This window comes from Cucurbita moschata, unplaced genomic scaffold, assembly GCF_002738365.1.
Source record: "Cucurbita moschata cultivar Rifu unplaced genomic scaffold, Cmos_1.0 Cmo_Scf00009, whole genome shotgun sequence".
Taxonomy (NCBI): Eukaryota; Viridiplantae; Streptophyta; class Magnoliopsida; order Cucurbitales; family Cucurbitaceae; genus Cucurbita; species Cucurbita moschata.
Genome location: NW_019268525.1, coordinates 3,380,361 through 3,396,963, shown reverse-complemented (window position 1 = coordinate 3,396,963; position 16,603 = coordinate 3,380,361). Strand labels below are relative to the sequence as shown.

Here is a 16,603-nt window from a genome sequence, read left to right as displayed (position 1 = left end):
TTTTTTTTTTTTTTTTTTTTTTTTTTTTTTTTTTTTGAAATTTGAATGAAATTTGGACCCTGCCAAAAATTTATTTAATATTTAAAAGAAAATGGCAGGAATTTGAAATGTGTTAAACCGGGCAGGGCGGGCACGGGCAAATCACACACCGTTATTTTATTTTTAATTTCTGTATTTTCCTTTTGTGGACGAACAAAATTAAATACTCTAACAAATTATGATGTTTTTATTTTGTTTCCTTATTATAAAAAAAAAAAAAAATCAATTTATATTCTTAAATTTAAAAAAATAATAATTTCATTAATGTCTAAATTTTTCTAAATTTATCAATTAAATTGAAAAACATTAGTTTACTCAAATAAAAACTTATAATTATATCAATTAAAATAATAAAAACCTTTGCACTCGAGTTTTTTATATACATAATTTCGTGGTCCAGAAGATCACCTAGACTCCCCCTTCTCGATAATTTATATATCAAATATTAAACAAATGAACAACTTTATAGGATTTAGGTTTATGTATCTCTCGAACATAAGTTTAGATTCATACTTATAAACCTAATTTGAAGAGAGATTGTCCAACAACTTTAAATATTAGGGTTTAGGTTTATGCATCTCTCGAACACAATTATAGAGTCAGCGAGGGATTGAGACACACACCAATAAAATTATTTTTATGATTTAGTGGAAAATATATATTAATTATGGGGAATAATGATAAATTTAATTGCAACAGCTTTTTATAGCTTTATGAAACACAATAACTCAAATTAAAGTTAGATAGTGAATAATCGTAATAATATAAATAAAGTTTGGATTTTTTTTAAAAAAGACATTAAATTTAAACCACACAACTCAAACCTAGGGTTGGGGTTGGGTCTATTCATAGTTAATTTAAACCACACCACTCACAATCCATCCCTCCCTTGGAGATCCAGTGTCCTGGCATAGGTGTTTGGCTCTGAAACCATTTGTAACAACCTAAAGCCACCACTAGCATATATTGTCCGCCTTAGCCCGTTACGTATCGCTGTCAGTCTCACATTTTTAAAATGAGAAATTTTCACACCTTATAAAGAATACTTTGTTCTCACATTCCATCCTCTTAAGGGCTCAACATTCTCATTGGAACACAACACAGTGTTTGGTTCTTATACCATTTGTAACAGCTCAAGGCTACCGCTAGCAAATATTGTCCACACGGTTTTAAAACGTGTCTACTAGGAATAGGTTTCCACACCAAATGCTTTGTTCCCATCTCCAATCGACGTGAGGTCTCACAAATCTTAAGAATATGATAGTAAAATTTGGTTAAAAGAAATAAAAATAAACTCAATCATAAGAAACTCAAAGATAATTAGGTAACATAGTCGTATCAATGACACGACCATTACGTGTTGAATCCAAATTCTAAATCCCGTTTCAAAACCAGACAGCCAAATCTCGAATACCTACGATTCCAAATATAAATAATCGATCCTATTATAGACAAGAATGCGATATATAGCTTTATGTTCAATAAGAAAAGAAGTAGAAGTAGTGATATTACCAACTCTTGGTTCCTGTAATTGAATGAACAGTGTAGAAACGTGTACACATAATTGGCTTCACACACACACATCTTGAGGATAAAAATTCACATAGAAATGCGTGTGGTCTCAATTCATTTCCCATTAATAGCGATTCAGGAAAGCTAAGCAAGCTCCTTCAATGCTACCTCCCACTGCAACTCAACCACCACCATTAATGGACCATAAATCAACCGCAGATGATGAGCCTTATAATTGGACCAACCACATTACAAACCCAAACCCTCACCTTCCAATCTCTCCATATGGACGACAAATACAGCACTAATGGTGGAGCAGCGGCGGCCAGCTCGTCGGCTGTTGCCGATGAAAGCCTTAGCAGTAGTGGCATGCGGGTGGCGGACACGTTGCTCCGCCTTGCGTCGATGGGGCTCTGCGTGGCGGCGCTTATTGTGATGCTCAAGAACTCCCAGACTGACGACTATGGCTCTGTTGCTTACTCCGACCTTGGAGCTTTCAAGTATGTTTAAGAAAAACCAAAAAGGAAACCCCTTTTCGTCATTTTTTTAATCTATGGAGTTTTCTTTGTCTTTTTTCTATGAAGTCTTGTCGGATCTCAAATGGGTTTTTGAAAATTTTGGTTAATGATTTGGTTTTTAGCTTGTAGGACTTAAAATAGGTCTATTATACCAGTAGTATCAGAGTAATATCCTTAATTTAGTTATATTATAGAATTTTCGAGTATTTGAATAGATAAATTGTTGCGAGCCTTCAAGATGTAGGATTTGTTAGATTACTAATATACTCTCCAGAAAAGGAGTTGGTTTAGATGACACTAAATAGATAGATGACTATTTAAGAGGAGGATCAATAGTGTGACCCTGAGGAATCACGACTCTCCACAATGGTATGATATTGTTCACTTTGAGCATAAGCTCTCGTGGCTTTGCTTTGGGCTTCTGCAAATGGCCTCATAGCAATGGAGATAGTATTCATCCGTTATAAACCCTTGATCTTTCACTAAATTAACCTGTTTGACTCACTTCCAATAATCCTCAACAGTGACATCCCATGTCAGTCGATGAGGAGAATGAATAATTCTTTATAAGGGTGTGGAAATCTCTCCCACTAATTGTGTTTTATAAATTTTGAGAGCAAAGAGAATAATATCAGCTAGTGGTGGATTATGTTCGAGGAGCAGTGGACTATTATGGTTATAATAATGTTGGTAAGTAAATGTAGGTTTTTGGTGCATGTTAATGGAATATGTGCTGGGTACTCGTTCCTGTCGGCGGTGGTGGCGGCCATGTCGCGACCTTCAACCATGTCTAAGGCTTGGACTCTGTTCTTCTTGGATCAGGTTGGGTTGATATTAATAGAAAGTAGATAATAATTGAGATGAATCAAATTGTAATTCATTGTGTACCTCGCATCTCCATAGCTGCTGACCTACATAACCCTGGCGGCGGGGACGGTGTCGACGGAGGTGCTGTACTTGGCCTACAATGGGGACACTGAAATAACATGGAGTGCGGCATGTGGGTCGTTTGGGAAGTTCTGCAGCAAAGCCACGGCCTCGGTGGTGATCACCTTCGTTGTGGTTGCTTTCTATGCTTTCATTTCCATTCTGTCTTCTTACAAGCTGTTCGGTAGATACAGTGCTCCCATGCCGGATCCCTCCAAGCAACTTGAGATCTCTGCCTTCTCTGGGCGATGCTGAATTGTTTTTATACACTCATTGGGTTTAATGAACCATTTGTGAAGAGTGTGTCATGAACGATTGTATAAACTGTTTGTGCAAAACCAAAACTTTTATGGTCGTGTACTCAAGTTTAATAATTATAAACCCTTTGGTTTGGAACTTTTATTTGTTTATTGTCCATGATTCCATTTTTCCAAAATGGGTTTTAGTTATTCCCTTTGGAACTTAGTCGTTAGAGGTGCAAACGGCCTCAATTAACTATTTTGTGTAACCGTTCAAACCCACTGCTAGTACATGTTGTCCATTTTGACTTGTTACGTATTATCATCAGTCTCAGAGTGTTAAAACGCGCCTATTAGGAAGAATGAGAGGTTTCCGCACGGGATGCTTCGTTCCCCTCTATGTATGATCTCACTATCCACCCCCTTGAAGGGCCAACATCTTCATTGACACACTATTTGGTATCTGACTTTGATATCATTACATCGTTCTCCTCTATGTATGATCTCACAATCCACCCCCTTCGTTCTCCTCTAAGAAATGTTTCGTTTCTCTCTCTAACCCATATACAATCTCACATACTGTTTCTAAAAACAAATTAAGGATCGAGTTTAGGATCATTTGGAGGTGAGTTAGACATGTTGTTTAGTTCACGGAAAAGTTTAGGATGATAGAGGGCGAATTTTAAGAGAAAACGTGGAATATAAACCCTAAATTTAAAAATGTATTTGGTGTGCGCATAGTGAAACTATATAATATGAATGATGATGAAGAGTATAATTGGGAGGTATTTTTGCACAATCCCTCAAACATTGAAACCTTAAAAAAAGGAAAGAAAGAACAAAAAAGGTTAATTTATAGGCATGTTCCAACTCCCCTCCTAATATTTAGCTCTACAAAACTTCTTTTGTAATCCATTGATAAGACAAGATGAATGATTATAAACCCTGTTCCCCAATTCCCTGTCTCCCACAAAAACTCTCATAATTTCCTCAAAATTCCCCTGCAAATGGCGTCCTTAGGCAATGCCCTTCTCAGTGTTTGCCTAATTGGATCGCTCATCTCGCAGGCCCAATCCCTCACTTGTTCTTCCCAAACCTTCCCAAAGAGATCCTTCGCCCACTGCGAGGATCTCCCCGAGCTCGGCGCCTTTCTCCACTGGACCCACGACCCCAAAAATTCATCTCTTTCCATCGCCTTCATTGCCACGCCGCCGCACGAGGAGGGATGGGTTGCCTGGGCTGTTAACCCCACCCACACCGGCATGATCGGAGCCCAAGCCCTGATTGCCTCCCAATCTGGAGGCACCCCTTCTGTCCGTACCTTCAACATCTCCTCCTACTCTGTTGTCCTCCCTTCCCACTCCCTATCTTTCCCTGTTTGGGACGTCGCCGCCGAATGCTCCCAGGAGCAGTTCACCATCTTTGCTACTGTAAAGGTTCCAGAGAAGACTAAGTCGTTGAACCAAGTCTGGCAAGTTGGGCCTGGGGTGAATCCCCATTCTGGGATTCCAAAGGTTCATGCCTTTGATTCCTCTAATTTCAATGCCGAAAACGAGTTGGTGTTTGACAAGGAGGGTGGTGCTGATCTTGCCCCACACGCCCACCACGACGCCTCCCCTGCGCCCGAGGCTAGCACCACTGCCGCCTCCGCTTCGAGTGGGGTTGCCCAAATTACAACCAAAAGTATAGGGCTCCTTGTGCCTTATTTTGTATTTATTTGGGGAATTAATAATTTTTTATTTTAATTATTTAACACAAATATTGTTCTTTTTATTTTCTACCTTTTATTTCCCAAATTTTTAAAAAATAATTTGATTTAGTTTTGATTTTTGCATTATTTCCACGAATGGTTCAATATATAACTTAATATTTCACGACAAGACTATGAAAATAAAAATAAAATCAAACGGTAAATAAACTTAAGTAAGTGACTTTACTGCTGGTTTAGTTGGATGAATGAATTATTTGAAACATGGACGGTGCATGTCTTGTACTTGATTTATGTTTGTTTATACTATGGAGCTTGAAATGTTGGTTACGTTATGGAATATCACGTTGACATGTTATGTCTTACATTATGAAAAAACATGAAATGATTATGTTATGAAAGAAAATGTAACCAGTATCATATATATGTCTTAATTTTAAATTATAGTGACCTCATACATATTATACGAGTTTGTATGAGAAATCATGTGCGCATACATGGAGACCAAAACCATGCTATGGTTAATTTTTTTTCACAAGAGTAAAGTTTCAAAATTTTAATATTTTAATGGATGATATAAATATTTGAATTATACCAAAGTCCGTGATTTTTTACTAGCTTTTATATACAATTGACCAGCTTTGGAGTGCGGTAAAAATTAATTGGGACTAAAAAAAGACAAGAGAGTGGGTAAAAAGGAATCACGTGACAAACACATGTAAAACTGAAGAACATAAAAACATCCACCCAAACACACCCTTTCTAAAAATAAATAAAATAATAATATTCTCATTCTTTTTTTTTTTCCTTCAATATTGTTAATTTAAATTATTAATAAAAAATAATCGAGTTTAATATTATATATAATATTTCCTAACAGAACTTATATTCGATAATTAAGAAGAATATCACAAGTATACAAGTAATTCATGCATTATTTTAATTTAGTTATTTTATTTATTTATTTTAAAATTAAGTCTATAATTTTCACTCCGTATCAAATGATTGAGTTATCACAGAGAAATTTCTCGATTTATATATATATATATATTTAAAAAATATTTTTTAATAAATAATTTCTGATTTTAATATAATTTCTAGTTACATCTCAAGTTTAGACCTATTTGAATTAATTAATTTTTTTTCTCTCTTGAACTTCACTACTAATTCAATATTGTTTTAGCTAAATATGAGTTAGGATCCAAATAGTAGGCAAATATTAGCCTTTAAGTTCAAACCTCTTTTTTTGAGTTCCGCTCTAAAGTTATAAATAGACATACTAAAAATACCGCTAACAAGTATAAATATTCGGGTTTCGAAAGTCATTTATATCAAACTATTTCAAGTATTAAGTTTTAATGGCCATCTCCATACGAAACATGCTCGTTCTTTTCGGTGCTCTTTTCATTTGTATTGATATGGTTGGGATTACCAATGCAAATGCAAATCTCATCGACTATGAAGCTATAAGAGCTGATGTCAGTCCTGGATGTAATCATAAACATCCCCATCTTTGTGAGACGCATCAAGCCAACCCATATGAAAGAGGGTGTAATGCAATTAATCAATGTAGAGGAAGCAAATCTGTTGTCGTAAATGCTGTTGAAAAAATTGATATGAAACACAACGATATCATAGAAAGTGAAGGCAAGGCAGGAACCGATGAGATTGTTGGTAAACTTAGTACAGTTAAGGATAATACTCGCAAAATTAACCCTGGTGCTTTAGAAAATATTTCGGATGGAATTGTTGGATGAAATATATTGTATATTTGCCTATACATAATTTTTTGATTGGAACCGGAATATGATCCAATAAATGTTCCGTGTATTTTATTTTAATGAAAAGTAACAATTTTGATATATTTAAATTTCTCATCATCTCGTGTGTCTCTCACCTCTTTTTCTCTGAAATTTATAAAAATATATTCAAAATTTGAATGTACACGTAACCTTACTTCACTCACTTACATATGTGTGTGTATATATATATATATATATATATTTTTTAAAAAAGAAATTTGAATTTTATTCTAAAACTTATAAATAAAATAATAATAACAAGAAAGTGGAGAATTAGACAAAATAAGATATATAAAACAAGATTTGTGCATTGCTCAAGAAATACGATATCATACTCATCCCACTTTATTTTGTCTAATTTTTTCACTTTCTTTCTTTATCTATTATTTTTAATATCACCTAATCACTCAATTAATAATATTCACGGCAGAGATCGCCGTATAAAGTTCAATTTAAATGTTTATAGAATAATAAACACCGTAATCAAACCTAATAAAAAAATTAATCATTATATTAACCCAAACCAACATACTGAATCTGGACCGTTAGCTTCCAAATTAAGTGTCAGTTTTATGAGATATCATGTCCTTAAAAAATACCATAAATTCCCTTCACTTATCCACTACATATATATATAATATTATCACCAACCTGTGTGACCCATGTTACAATTACATTATTTGATAAGATTATTACAGTATAACAAATAAATAAATATATTTTTATAAATAATCATGATCTTAATTAATGTTTTAACCAAGGCCCATGACTCAGTAAAAAATATGAAATTAGAAAGACCCTTTGGAAACTTCAAAGATCAAAAAAGAAAAAAAAAAAAAAGATTTAAATTATAAACTAATATTATAATACGCTGTAAATTACCAAAAAGGACAACTGTTGGAATATTGGCATCTTTTCCCAAACACCACAACGGACAACGATCAAGAAAAGGACGAAATTATTATTTAATTAAAAATACATATAATTAATATTATAAAATAAGCTTATTTTTTATTAATAAAATAAAATAATGTATATGAGAGGGAGAGATCCTTGAAAACGACAGGGTTTAGATAACAAGTATGTCGCACATCATTACCAAAAAAGCCTTCCAACAAATACCCACAGAGTTCTCTACTTAACGCTCTCTCCTCGGCGCGTGCTCATCAAACGCTTCCTTTTGAATGGAACAGCGAAAAAACAAAATTCCTTTTGGATGCCATTGATGAAACAGAACACAGCTTTCGAAATGATGAGAAATAGAAGAAAAAGATGAACAGAAAGAACAAGATTTCTCCGCATACTTACACGAGGATTTTTAATTTTCTTTTTGGTGTTATGAATTGGCGATTGAATTTGTCTTCTAACGGATGAGCGAATCGATTGAATAATGAAAGAGGTCTTGTTAGTGTTACCCGAATTCTGTTTTCTTCTTCTAACTGTCGTTAATGGAGTTTTCCTCCGCCGTCTGTTTCCATGATCCGCCTTGTCGTCGTCCGGTTAGTGCTACTACTACTGCTACTACTCTGGTAGCTTCTACTGCTTCCGCTGGTGCCGGTACTGGAGAATAGTTGACCGAATCCGAACACAGAGACGGATTTTGAGGATCCTCTCAGGGAAGAACAGACTGGAACGTGAAGGACTGGAGTTATTCTCACGTTCGCTGAATATGACCTTTCCGTTCCTCTGTTCTTCAGTTTTGGTCCGCCATTGAAGCTGCTTGGACTGCTCGAGCTTCTCTCCAAGTTGTGGAACACGATTTTACCACAGGAGTTAATTCGTGGACTGTCTACGGATACTCCTCGGACAGCTAATCTAGTGGATTCTCCCGGCGCAGGCCGCATTGGGCTTCTACCTACTCTCGTTGCCGTCGGATGATGATCCATTGTTGATCTTGGATTCATCTCCGATTTAGGCCGAGGTTTCACCTGTCTCATTCGCGGTGGATTGCTAGTGTTAGGGTTCCGATGGAGAGAAATCGGATTCGTGTTTGGCTTATTTTCCCAATCCAGCGGGAGTCTGTGAAGATCTTCGAGTTCGTGACCTGAGGAAGACGAGGAAAGAGATACGCGGGAAGAAGATAGCGAAACAGACTCGCTATCGGAGTCCTTCAACAATGGAAGGCTCAGTGACGAATCGAACGAAGACGATAACGATGATTTCGAACGCCGGTGAAGTAAATACCTCAGCGCCTTAGAATTGGCTTCCGAGGCGTAAGACGGCGACGTCGTTTTGTGATTTTCGGTTTTGGCGCTGCCATTGCTGCTGCTCTGGTACAGTTTCTTGAGCCCTAAAAGCTCTCTCCATCGACTGGAACATCTCGGCGCCTTGGGAGAGAACAGATATGGATCCGTACTGCATTCTGCCTCAACTTCCCGGCGGGACTGAGCCGCAGTCTCCGGCGGCGAAACGCACCTCATCGACTTCAAAACGTTGACCGAGGGTTTAACAGACGAGACCTGAAATGGCACGAGTTTTCCATTCAGAAACAGCTCATCCGCCGGGAGCATCAAGGCGACGGGATCTTGAAGGCGGAACTCGAACTCACTGACCGGCACTAGTTCAGGATCCGAATCTCGAATCTCAGACTCTCCGGCCGGGTCAGCGGCAGGCTTAGTTATAAGTCCGGAGAGGTTAGTAGAAGGCGGGGAGTCGTCGCGGCTGAAGGAGATGCGAGGGCTGAGCCAGCCGTAAGAATGGCAAGGAGCAGAAGAACAATCGAGGAAATTCTCCGGCGACATTCCGATGTTGTTAACGCATGCGGAAGCCATGGATAGCAGCAGCGATCATGCGAAGGAGAAGATGGGGAATACAGTAACAGGGAAGAGGGAGTCACCGGAGTAGGTCAACGTTAATATGTAAATCACATCGGCGGAATACCCGGCGAGATCTGGAGGAGAGAGAGAGATAATGATGAGTTGGTCTTTTAGCCAGAGGGCCGTGGTTCAACCGTACAGCAAAGCTCCCAATTTATATTGGGAAAGGAAAATCTCTCTTTTTTTATTTTTTATTTTATTTTTATTTTTTTGCAGATGCTGCCAAAATGCCAATGGCGCGCTATTTCCTTTTTATTTATTTATTTATTTATTTGCTAAATTCTAAAAAAATATTCAAAACTTTCACAATTGTTCTTTCTAAAAAATATTTTTTTTAAAAAAGTTACTTTTTACATTTTATAATCATTAGAAAAATCCTTAAAATGTTTAATAATAAATCATGTACCTCTCCTTTTTATTAAATATTTTAACATATTTCTATTTATGTTTAAATAAATAAATAATTTAGAGTGGTTATTATTATTATTATTTAACAGAAATATTTTAAACACAACTTTTTATTATTAATTTTATACTTTGAATTTGACATGTCATTAAAAATCTCTATAAATTTTAAAAACATGCTCACATTCCGTCTTTTCTTACTTAAAAATTTATATTTTACTTATGTTATTTTTACCTTATTTGATTACGGTAAATATTAAGGGGACTCTTTTTACTACTATTAAGGTATAAATTCAATAAATCATTACTAGAGTCGAGCTCATAGGCTACGGTAAATTTTATATTTTTTCGTGGTACGTTCTCTACAAATCCGCTTATTATTAAGGTTTGCACATTTGTTCGAAGAATAACTATAATCCAATTACAAGTTTTATAATTTTTATGAAAATTATTCCTTTCCTATTTTAAATTAAACAAAATATTGTAAATAAAATCTGAAAAATCCCTAAAACTAGGGAAGAAATAAAAATCAAGTAATGAAATTAATTGAACCAAAAAAGGAAAAAAGAGAACATTAATCGATGAGTTAAATTACCTAGCCGTTCGCATCGTCGACGGTTTTCCACGGTCAGAGCCAGCTGTCTCGACCGCCGCGGATTTTACACGGACCATATATATTTCTCCCCCCGCATTCACTCTCTTCTTCAGCACATTCTCACGCTAGAAACAGAGCGCTCCATCAACGACCTCCGAAATCGCTAGATCATTACCAGGCAATCGGTGGGAGAGAGAGAGCAGACGCCTCGTCTCGGTGATGAAAAATAGAGGTAATGTAACTTCATTCAGCCTAGTTCGCTCTTCACTATTCTGTTCTCGGTTTGAAATTTTAAGGCTACGGTCGGCTATTCCGATTTAGGGGTTCATTGGAGAACTCCAGAGGTTAATCAAAGGATTGTTCGTTTTTATCGACACCTTTTGTATTTTTCGTAGTTTCGATTACGGAGGATTAGGGCGTTTTTAGTAGGTTCATTGCTCCCATGGTAACGTTGATTATTATCTTGGACTCTTCGTTTCATTCCCCGTCATCTTCTGTCTCTTCTTTGTGTGAGGAGCCAATGGACAAATCTGATATTCAAATTTATGTGTTGGCAGAAGAGAGCAGGACGACGAACTCTTATGTCATTGAGATTTGTTCCAATAACAGAGAGGGGAAGAACAAGGCAGTTGGTCTTGTCATTGAGGCCGGTTGGATTTTCGCATCTGCTAGGAATACTGGTATGATTTCCAAGCCCAAGGCTGTGAAGTAATTCTTGTTTTGAAGTTTTTATTTTATTTTATTTATTGTTGGCTGTGAAGTTGTGTATTGTGTATTGTAGCTTTAGCTTCTTTAGATGTTACCTCTGTTTGGATCATGTCAGCATTTGACTGCAAGTAGGAAGAGATTCATTTGACTGCAAGTAGGAAGAGATCACAAAATATTGTTTGAAACATGTCTGGCAATGCTACTAATTCTTAGGTTTCGTGACTATTGAGGTTTTTAAACCCAGATTTCTTAACTACTCAACTAACATGTTTAGAAACGAAACTGAGAGGCCTTTTAGGGTACATCTTCCTTGTATTCCACAAGCTTGCTTACTACAGCGTAGAGAGTAGAGTTGAAAACTGGTTCAGTCCATAGGATTCCAACTATTCCATCTAGACATGGTTATATCCTCAATATGTCAATGAAGTTTCATCCTCAAGAACACAAATATCACAAGATCCCGTTGCTGGGAAAATACTATTAAAAAAGGAACTCCAATCCAGTTTTTTTAACCAAGGAATCATGATTTAAGACCACACTTTTTGTGCAGCACACCCTAACTGAGTGTCAGTTCACAAAAAGATTAAGACATGACTTAAGGACGAAAGGACGATTATAAGAACAAGCAAGGACAAACCCTAAAAAGATCCTCAAAGAACTTGGAACTTTGTTAACTGAGTGTCAGTTAACAAAGGATGTTAATAAGATAGTCCTAAGGAGCAAATGTTGGAATAAGTGCATGGCCTCAAGACATAAGTTAAGGACAAAAGGACGCAAGGACGATTATAAGAACAAGCCGAAGAAGGACAAACCCACAAAAAGATCCTCAAAGAACTTGAAAAGACATGACTAAGAACAAGCATCCCCTAGGCAAGGCACAAGCTAGTTCTTAATACTAAAAGGGTTACGATTAGTGTACTAACACAAATGGAGCTAAGAAATTTCCTTTTAATACCTAGAAATTATTAGGTGAGGACATACGCTCCAAGCTTATGATTTTGGAGAATTTGAGTTTTATTAGTATTCATTAGCATTGAGTTTTCAAAGACATATGTTTAACTTAGCGTTAAGGCAAGAAAAGTGAGTTTCATAAGCTTTCAGATTGGTGTCATATGAAATTTCCCTTGTGTAATATTGTGGTGTGTTACTTCGACAAGGCAAAAACAATCACTTACTCCTAAATTCTAGCTTTCCATTTTTTAATTTTTATGTGTGTTTTGTCCTCTTAAGCCTTTTTCATGTTAGGTATTTTAGATTTTTGCATTAGCAAGTTTGTGCTTAGTTTCATCAAATTTACATTAGTAAGTTTTTGCTTAGTTTCAGGACCTCTTTAAAATTGTATGGAAAAGTAGCAAGATAATTCAAACTTGCAACATGGTACATGAAAAATCTGATTAGAACTAGACTCCAACTCAATCGATGAAGCCTTCATTCATAGCTATCTATCATTCATTGTGATAAAATTTTATTCGAAACCTTCATAGCTGCTATTCTCTCTGGTAAAACTGTCTATCCAGAATATTTGTAATTGATCTGCATATTGATGCAGACTACCTACCGTAGATTGATTCTTATATTGAGTTCAACTTACTTATTGATTCTCTGCAAGCCCTTGATTAGCTTTTCACTTTCTTACTATTACAAAGATCCATGGTGTGCTGGAGGTGATTTTAATGTCACTCATTGGGTCTAGAGCGTCATCATACTAGAACGCATACTAAGGGAATGAAGAATTTTAAAAAGATCATTGAGGAGACTGGTTTGATGAAAACTTCCCTTCTGAATGTCAATGTGTGGAAGGAAATAGAGTGTTGTTTTGATGCTGAAGCTGCGAGTTAGGATCTTTGTAAGAGCTAAACATTCTACCGATTGGTCTTTGGTTTAATAACTATTTAGTTTTTGACTCTTACTTTTTAAAAATTCTGTAATACTAATTTCATCGATCCATTTTCTTATTTTGTTATCTATTTGTTAAAATTTTAGAATGAGCTTTAAATTGTGTGCATCATGTAGTCAATATCAAGTCATTTGTGGTGCAATTGCTTATTCAAATAGAAAATTACCACAAGTCAACTACTTGTATTCGATAAAAAATTACATGACATAATGTAATTTTCATATTTTTTATGTTCTTCCCTGATTATTGGATGAGTTTAAATTTTATATTTACAGATATTTCTAAATAATTGAGGGCACAATATGTTGATAATTTTATTTATTTTTTTTCTAACAACGGTTTTAATTAAAAAAAAATTATTGTTAGGTACATGTTCTTAAAATGATCTAAATCATAAGTTTGTCCGGTTGATTTAAACAAATATCGAAGTATCATAAAGCAACTTTAAAGTGATTTTCAATCAATCAATCAAAGTTATGAGGGACAGGAGAAACATTGGGATAGGGCTTTCATAACACCACCATCTGCCAAGTGACACTGTCTTCAACCTCAAGCAGTCCCCAATTCATGCAGCTGCTTCTGCAACACTTCACATGGTAGCTGTTTTGATGAGAGGACACAACAAACAGAAGCAATCTGCCAGATACTGCATTTCATTCAGCATCAGCTGCTCGGGAACACATCGGGCGCGGTTTTCATTTCAAAACGGCTGTTGGTTTTCGAACGGTAGCTCCACAGGAGTTGCATTGCCGTAAAACTCTTCCAAGTTGTAGAATGCCCTCTGCTGGGGTAGAAATATATGGATAACCACATCTCCTGAGAACAAAAACAACAAGGTCGATCATGCTATAGTTAAGAAGAGGTTATGAAGCTATCAAATCTCAGCATAGTTTAACTAGTTAAGGTAACTACGTTCACAAGTAAAAATATTAGAGGTTTGAATATTCACCCGTGAACTCAAATACACGAAGAATTCTATGTTCTTGATCTTCCTCGTTTAAGTAAACAAATGTAGATGAAAATAGTGCATACCAAAGTCCAATAATGTCCAGGAATTTGGCTTCACGTCACCAGAAGGACTTCTTCCATACTTCTTCTCAGCAAGATCTCTTATCCGAGATCTGCATTACAAAATACAATTAAATAGTGAGTTTAAGCAATACCTTCATATGTAGAGGCAGTCAGAGAACAACAAACCAAGTAGTAGTACCCGATAGCATCGATCTGAGGACGAGAAAATGCCGTTGCAATAATGAAAAATCGGGTCCAATAGACTAGAGGTTTCACAAACAGAACACGGATATCGGCAGCCTTTACGTCGCTAGCAACTTTCGCCATTGATACAGCAACTGTAGAGACAAGTATTGTTAGTTTACCAGCCATTCCATGTAAAAGAGGTTTTGATATCACAATGTACATGCAAACGGTACGTGTGTATTATGTACCGATCGTTCACTCATGTGTAGGAGCTTGTGGATTTAGGTATCTATAAAGGATATTTGGGCTTACAACTCGGAAATGTGACAGTGTTGTGTCATTCTAATGACAACTTTTTTCTTTTCATACTTATTGAGAACTTGAGATAATGAGATCCTATATCGGTTGGGGAGGAGAATGAAACATTCTTTATAAGAGTATGGAAATCTCTCTTTAGTATACACATTTTAAAAACCTTGAGAGGAAGCCCGAGAGGGAAGCCCGAAGAGAACAATATCTATTAACGATGGGCTTAAGCCGTTACAAATGGCATAAGAGCCAGATACTAGGCACTGTGCCAGGACGCTGGCTCCTAAGGGGGTGGATTGTGAGATCCCACCTTGGTTGGAGAGGGGAACGAGACATTTTTTATAATTGTATGGAAACCTCTCCCTAGCAAATGCATTTTAAAACCGTAAGGCTGATAACAATACGCAATGAGTCAAAACAGACAATATCTGCTAGCGGTGGGTTTAGACTGTTACAAATGGAGTCAGAGCCAGACACCTGAAAATGTGTCGGCGAGGAGGCTAAGCCCCAAAGGGGGAGACACGAGGTGGTGTGGCGCAAGGATGCTGGCTCCAAAGGGGGTGGATTGGGGGGTCCTACATAGATTGGAGAAAGGAACGAGTCTCAGCAAGGACGCTGGACCCCAAAGGGGGTAGATTGTGAGATCCATATTGGTCGATTGGGGTGGAGAACGAAGCATTGTTTATAAGAGTATGGAAACCTCTCCCTACTTGACACTTTTTAAAAACCTTGTGAGGAAGCTCGAAAGAGAAAGTCCATCTACTGGCGGTGAGCTAGGACCGTTACACCTTTTTAGAAAAGCTTGTTCAATCCTTTCAGGATGAATATGAGTTCTCTCTCTCTCTTTTTCAATTGAATTAGCTAAGACTACCCATCATACTCGTAAGATGAAGCAGAGTATTTAGCAGCCAAAACACGACATGAACACAAAACATAAATCCACAGCAAACTTATGTCCATTTCTAGTTCTTGCTAATGACAGGAGAAGCTTACATGAAAGGCTTTCTGCGTCGTCATCAACTTCTGCAGTAGGAGGCTTTTGATCATCTCTCTTGAATACCACACTCCCATGTTTCTTGAACAAATCATCATACATATCATCCGTATCCTCGTTCATATTCTGCCACAAAGGATGATTGGGTCAATCAATATCATAACCACAAAAGTATCAAACATTTCCCTAAGAACTGATATCCAAATTTTGCATAGGTTTGGTAACAAATTTCATTTAGATAAGCTTCTACCCTGAATTTCAAGTAGCTTCAGCTTCCAGAAATCAAAGGGAAAGGTAACATTTCGAACAATCAAGTTCTCCCTCAACGAAAACCCAGAAAACCACACAACAATCTTCCAAATACATCAACAAAACATGATCCATATTGGTTCCGAAAAGTTCAAAACAAAAGAAATCAAAGCAACACTACCGATAAAAAGCTATCTTCAGCTTCTTTTCCGACGGCGAACAGCGGCGAAGACTCCATAGACTTCAAATGGAAGTTATTGGAAGAGGGTATCTTCCAAATGCAGTTTTGGGATGAAAAAGAGGACCCATTCCAACATGAGCACCAAAATTGTTTTCTGGGTCTGCCGGAAACTCCGAAATAATCATGACCCAGTTGCCGAAACTGGCCGCCAAACGAGGTCCCGGCGCCGGCACCGTGAAGAGATAAGACAATGGATAACGCCATGCTCGTTCCTACCTCGTTTCGTGCAGAGAGGAAACACTGGTACACCGTGGGGGAAGATATTTTAAAACATCTAAGCAGTATCAATTTCTCAAATCAATACTATTTATTCGGGTACTAACAAAAAAAATTATAAAAACCCCTTCAAAAAAAAAGATAAATAAATGTTCAAATATAAATATAAAAAATTTCCATGTCTTTTATACCTGTTCTCTCTTCATTTTTCTCCTTGTGAAACTATAAAAT

General features: G+C 36.7%; 4 protein-coding genes across 4 annotated transcripts; 2 read left to right on the top strand and 2 right to left on the bottom strand.

Moving 5' to 3' along the window:
* The first annotated feature begins 1,776 nt into the window (after positions 1 to 1,776).
* On the top strand, positions 1,777 to 3,400 carry LOC111446964 (CASP-like protein 2A1). Its single transcript, XM_023085909.1, has 3 exons — positions 1,777 to 2,051; positions 2,774 to 2,891; positions 2,973 to 3,400. The coding sequence occupies exons 1-3, from the start codon at positions 1,837 to 1,839 to the stop codon at positions 3,249 to 3,251; spliced, it is 612 nt and encodes a 203-aa protein (XP_022941677.1). The 5' UTR covers positions 1,777 to 1,836; the 3' UTR covers positions 3,252 to 3,400.
* Positions 3,401 to 4,242: 842 nt separating this feature from the next.
* Positions 4,243 to 6,700, top strand: LOC111447217 (auxin-induced in root cultures protein 12-like). Its single transcript, XM_023086261.1, has 2 exons — positions 4,243 to 4,918; positions 6,297 to 6,700. Exons 1-2 carry the CDS (start codon positions 4,243 to 4,245, stop codon positions 6,698 to 6,700), a joined length of 1,080 nt encoding a protein of 359 aa, XP_022942029.1.
* A 1,243-nt stretch (positions 6,701 to 7,943) lies between these two features.
* On the bottom strand, positions 7,944 to 9,690 carry LOC111447620. The gene has a single exon (XM_023086880.1). It carries the CDS (start codon positions 9,514 to 9,516, stop codon positions 8,191 to 8,193), a length of 1,326 nt encoding a protein of 441 aa, XP_022942648.1. The 5' UTR covers positions 9,517 to 9,690; the 3' UTR covers positions 7,944 to 8,190.
* A 3,823-nt stretch (positions 9,691 to 13,513) lies between these two features.
* On the bottom strand, positions 13,514 to 16,440 carry LOC111447435 (protein Iojap, chloroplastic). Its single transcript, XM_023086603.1, has 5 exons — positions 16,097 to 16,440; positions 15,666 to 15,792; positions 14,377 to 14,515; positions 14,199 to 14,287; positions 13,514 to 13,982 (listed from the first exon to the last, which is right to left on the bottom strand). The coding sequence occupies exons 1-5, from the start codon at positions 16,358 to 16,360 to the stop codon at positions 13,867 to 13,869; spliced, it is 735 nt and encodes a 244-aa protein (XP_022942371.1). The 5' UTR covers positions 16,361 to 16,440; the 3' UTR covers positions 13,514 to 13,866.
* Between the last annotated feature and the right edge of the window lie 163 nt (positions 16,441 to 16,603).

What these genes read in the sequence shown, in the direction of transcription:
- LOC111447435 (XM_023086603.1), bottom strand. Translation starts at nt 16,360, where the DNA reads ATGGCGTTATCCATTGTCTTATCTCTTCACGGTGCCGGCGCCGGGACC. An exon ending in CTGAAGATAGCTTTTTATCG is followed by an intron (nt 15,793 to 16,096) that starts GTAGTGTTGCTT and finishes CCTTTGTGGCAG; the next exon opens with AATATGAACGAGGATACGGA. An exon ending in CCTCAGATCGATGCTATCGG is followed by an intron (nt 14,288 to 14,376) that starts GTACTACTACTT and finishes TTTGTAATGCAG; the next exon opens with ATCTCGGATAAGAGATCTTG.
- LOC111447217 (XM_023086261.1), top strand. Translation starts at nt 4,243, where the DNA reads ATGGCGTCCTTAGGCAATGCCCTTCTCAGTGTTTGCCTAATTGGATCG. An exon ending in TGCCCAAATTACAACCAAAA is followed by an intron (nt 4,919 to 6,296) that starts GTATAGGGCTCC and finishes TCAAGTATTAAG; the next exon opens with TTTTAATGGCCATCTCCATA.
- LOC111446964 (XM_023085909.1), top strand. Translation starts at nt 1,837, where the DNA reads ATGGACGACAAATACAGCACTAATGGTGGAGCAGCGGCGGCCAGCTCG. An exon ending in TCCGACCTTGGAGCTTTCAA is followed by an intron (nt 2,052 to 2,773) that starts GTATGTTTAAGA and finishes AAGTAAATGTAG; the next exon opens with GTTTTTGGTGCATGTTAATG. An exon ending in CTCTGTTCTTCTTGGATCAG is followed by an intron (nt 2,892 to 2,972) that starts GTTGGGTTGATA and finishes GCATCTCCATAG; the next exon opens with CTGCTGACCTACATAACCCT.
- LOC111447620 (XM_023086880.1), bottom strand. Translation starts at nt 9,516, where the DNA reads ATGGCTTCCGCATGCGTTAACAACATCGGAATGTCGCCGGAGAATTTC.